Below are 4,562 nucleotides of genomic sequence, written 5' to 3' on the forward strand. Positions count from 1 at the left end.
ATGAATGCGGCCAAGTACAGGGATATCCTGGACGAAAACCTTTTCCAGAGTGCTCTGGACCTCAGACTGGGCCGAAGGTTTACCTTCCAACAAGACAATGACCCTAAGCACACCGCTAAAATAACGAAGGAGTGGCTTCACAACAACTCCGTGGCTGTTCTTGAATGGCCCAGCCAGAGCCCTGACTTAAACCCAATTGAGCATCTCTGGAGAGACCTGAAAATGGCTGTCCACCAACGTTTACCATCCAACCTGACAGAACTAGAGAGGATCTGCAAGGAGGCATGGCAGAGGATACCCAAATCCAGATGTGAAAAACTTGTTGCATCTTTCCCAAAACGACTCATGGCTGTATTAGATCAAAAGGGTGCTTCTACTAAATACTGAGCAAAGGGTCTGAATACTTATGACCATGTGATATTTCAGTTTTTCTTTAATAAATTTCTACATTTCTGTTTTTTTCTGTCAAGATGGGGTGCTGAGTGTACATTACTGAGAAATAAAATGAACTTTTGATTTTTGGAAAATGGCTGCAATGAAACAGTGAAAAATTTAAAGGGGTCTGAATACTTTCCGTACCCACTGTACAATCAAATACAATCTCCAAGAAGAAATGGATAATTAATATAATATTAGCTTTCGCTATACATACAGTCTTTTTTGGAATCATGTACATGTCTGAATAATTTGTGTGCTTTTTTAAGATTAAAAAAAAAACTCCCTTAAATAACAGAGTTTTGTGAGTTGTTGAGTTAGGGGAAAATATATCACCGTTGTGAAACGCTGTCTACTACAAAATGGTTATTATTGACCCCCCCTGTAAATTCGGCAAATGTAATGCATGACGTTATTCCTTTCTTTGTATAGTGTCAGCTTGTGTTGCGGTACTGGCGTGTAAACTGCTCCGTCACTAAACAGCAGATCATCTGTTTAGATCAGGACTTTATTTTAGCGGAACTTCTTTTGCTGCAGCAGAAACGTTCATTAAAAGATGTATTTTTAATAGCAGCATTTATTTTATCGTTAGAACATGCCTAAAACAACCTGAAGTTTAATTTAAAAGCTGATAGCTAAATAAGACGCATTGTGTAATGAGTCTTATTTAGATTCATAATCCCAATAGTCAATTATTCATTTGAATAATTGATAGATTAGTTGCAGCCCTATTGCTTTGTGCACTGGTGCGCAGTCATGTTGGAACAGGAATGGGCCATCCCCAAACTGTTTCCACAAAGTTGGGAGCATGAAATTTTCCACAATGTCTTGGTAGGACATTGCGGGCGAGGAAACACCTCGCCCGCCAAGTCTCATGAACCCATGTACGGACAGTCTGTGGTTGGTGGATGGAGCGAGATATGATGTCCCAGATGTGCTCAATTGGATTCAGGTCTGGGGAACGGGCGGGCCAGTCCATAGCATAAATGCCTTCCTCTTGCAGTAACTGCTGACACTGACCTGTCTCTTGGTAGCGCCTCCATGCTCTGGACGCTACGCTGACAGACACGGCCAACCTTCTTGGCACAGCTCGCATTGATGTGCCATCCTGGATGAGCTGCACTACCTGAGCCACTTGTGTGGGTTGTAGACTCCGTCTCATGCTATCACTAGAGTGAAAGCACCGCCAGTATTCAAAAATGACCAAAACATCAGCCAGGAAGCATAGGAACTGAGAAGTGGTCTGTGGTCACCACCTGCAGAACCACTCCTTTATTGGGGGTGTCTTACTAATTGCCTATAATTTCCACCTGTTGTCTATTCCATTTGCACAACAGCATGTGAAATTGATTGTCAATCAGTGTTGCTTCCTAAGTGGCCAGTTTGATTTCACAGGAGTGTGATTGACTTGGAGTTACATTGTGTTGTTTAAGTATTCTGTTTATTTTTTTTGAGCAGTGTATATATATATATGAATATTAAGCCTGCCAAATTTCACATTAGTTTATTTTTATAGCTCAATATCACAAATCAGCCTTGGATTTACAATCTGGACAGTACAAGTGTATACTGCATATTCAACTGATTCTAGCGAGCAACAAGAATTGATTAATTGGAAGTGTTCTAATTGAATACTATTTGAACTATAATTTGTGCCAAATTGCAGTATACTTTCACCCACCCAAACCATGTCTGTAAATCTAGCGCATGTGATGAACCCACCTGTTCCTGTAGGGTCTCCTCCTTGCACCATGAAGTCTTTGATTATTCGGTGAAACTTTGTGTTGTTGTAGTAGCCTCTTCTGGCCAGCTCTGCGAAGTTCTTGCAGGTCTTTGGTGCATGTTTCCAGTACAGCTCCAACACAACCGTCCCCATCCTGCAATGCACTTTCAGTATTAATAACGTTATCCAGCGTCTTTGAACAGCAAACTCTGTTTTACAAGTTTTCACTTCAGAATCAGCTTTTATTGCCAGGTATGTGTACACATATCATGTGTGCCCTGGTGAATTAATTTGTGACTGCGTGTTGCAGAATAAAAAAACAACGCCAGCATGAGGGCAAAGAACTAAAGCACCATAATGTGTAGATTTAGTTAAATCTATACTCAGCAGCAGTAAGACTATCCAAAGCGACAGACATTTTGGTATCGGCATTGTTTACCAAGCAAGCTTAGCTAACATCACCAAGCAGCTAACGATAGCGTAGTTAGCCGACTTCACGTTACTTAGCGTTAGCTGAGTTAGCATTCAGTGGTTTTAATAAAAACTTACGTCGTCTCCAGGGCGACTGTTGGCGGCTGCCATGTGTCTGGAGGTATACCTGACATTACCACTCCAAACAGTGCCCTTCAGTAGTCTTTAAACAAATCTGTTGAATGAAAAGCAAGTGATGTATCAGCCTAGCACATTCATTCAGTTCAGTTCATAGGGACGTCTTCTTCTGTGGTTGCCGCTCATTTCCTCTGCGTGAGGAGCGAGTCAGCAGCAGTTGGCTGCCCTCTACTGGACACACGGACCTGTCAGTTGCTTCTTTTATACAGGTGCTGGTCATATAATTAGAATATCATCAAAAAGTTGATTTATTTCATTAATTCCATTCAAAAAGTGAAACTTGTATAATGTATACATTCATTCCACACAGACTGATATATTTCAAGTGTTCATTCCTTTTAATTTTTATGATTATAACTGACAACTAATGAAAATCCCAAAATCAGTATCTCAGAAAATTAGAATATTGTGAAAAGGTTCAATATTGAAGACACCTGGTGCCACACTCTAATCAGCTAATTAACTCAAAACACCTGCAAAGGCCTTTAAATGGTCTCTCAGTCTAGTTCTGTAGGCTACACAATCATGGGGAAGACTGCTGACTTGACAGCTGTCCAAAAGACGACCATTGACACCTTGCACAAAGAGGGCAAGACACAAAAGGTCATTGCTAAAGTGGCTGGCTGTTCACAGAGCTCTGTGTCCAAGCAAATTAATAGAGAGGCGAAGGGAAAGAAAAGATGTGGTAGAAAAAAGTGTATAAGCAATAGGGATAAACGCACCCTGGAGAGGATTGTGAAACAAAACCCATTCAAAAATGTGGGAGAGATTCACAAAGAGTGGACTGCAGCTGAAGTCAGTGCTTCAAGAACCACCACGCACAGACGTATGCATTCCTTGTGTCAAGCCACTCTTGAACATGACACAGCGTCAGAAGCGTCTCGCCTGGGCTAAAGACAAAAAGGACTGGACTGCTGCTTAGTGGTCCAAAGTTATGTTCTCTGATGAAATTAAATTTTGCATTTCCTTTGGAAATCAAGGTCCCAGTCTGGAGGAAGAGAGGAGAGGCACAGAATCCACGTTGCTTGAAGTCCAGTGTAAAGTTTCCACAGTCAGTGATGGTTTGGGGTGCCATGTCATCTGCTGGTGTTGGTCCACTGTGTTTTCTGAGGTCCAAGGTCAACGCAGCCGTCTTCCAGGAAGTTTTAGAGCACTTCATGCTTCCTGCTGCTGACCAACTTTATGGAGATGCAGATTTCATTTTCCAACAGGACTTGGCACCTGCACACAGTGCCAAAGCTACCAGTACCTGGTTTAAGGACCATGGTATCTTACCCTGTTCTTAATTGGCCAGCAAACTCCCCTAACCTTAACCCTATAGAAAATCTATGGGGTATTGTGAAGAGGAAGATGAGATACGCCAGACCCAACAATGCAGAAGAGCTGAAGGCCACTATCAGAGCAACCTGGGCTCTCATAACCCCTGAGCAGTGCCACAGACTGATCGACTCCATGCCACGCCGCATTGCTGCAGTAATTCAGGCAAAAGGAGCCCCAACTAAGTATTGAGTGCTGTACATGCTCATACTTTTCATGTTCATACTTTTTACCAACATTTCTAAAAATCCTTTTTTTTGTATTGGTCTTAAGTAATATTCTAATTTTCGGAGATACTGAATTTGGGATTTTCATTAGTTGTCAGTTTTAATCATCACAATTAAATGAAATAAACATTTGAAATATATCAGTCTGTGTGTAACAAATGAATATAATATCCAAGTTTCACTTTTTGAATGGAATTACTGAAATAAATCAACTTTTTGATGATATTCTAATTATATGACCAGCACCTGTA

At 41.2% G+C, this 4,562-nt stretch overlaps 1 protein-coding gene across 1 annotated transcript in view; it reads right to left on the bottom strand.

The window, feature by feature from the left end:
- Positions 1-2,925, bottom strand: part of ppil1 (peptidylprolyl isomerase (cyclophilin)-like 1) — a 6,543-nt gene extending 3,618 nt beyond the window's left edge. The window contains exons 1-2 of the mRNA XM_046075292.1: positions 2,708-2,925; positions 2,158-2,312 (exon numbers count right to left, since the gene is read on the bottom strand). Coding sequence (XP_045931248.1) covers positions 2,158-2,312; positions 2,708-2,763 — 211 coding nt within the window. The 5' untranslated portion in view covers positions 2,764-2,925. The remainder of the gene's footprint in view (positions 1-2,157; positions 2,313-2,707) is intronic.
- Positions 2,926-4,562: the final 1,637 nt, after the last annotated feature.

This window comes from Micropterus dolomieu, linkage group LG18 (assembly GCF_021292245.1).
Source record: "Micropterus dolomieu isolate WLL.071019.BEF.003 ecotype Adirondacks linkage group LG18, ASM2129224v1, whole genome shotgun sequence".
In the NCBI taxonomy this organism is placed as follows: domain Eukaryota; kingdom Metazoa; phylum Chordata; class Actinopteri; order Centrarchiformes; family Centrarchidae; genus Micropterus; species Micropterus dolomieu.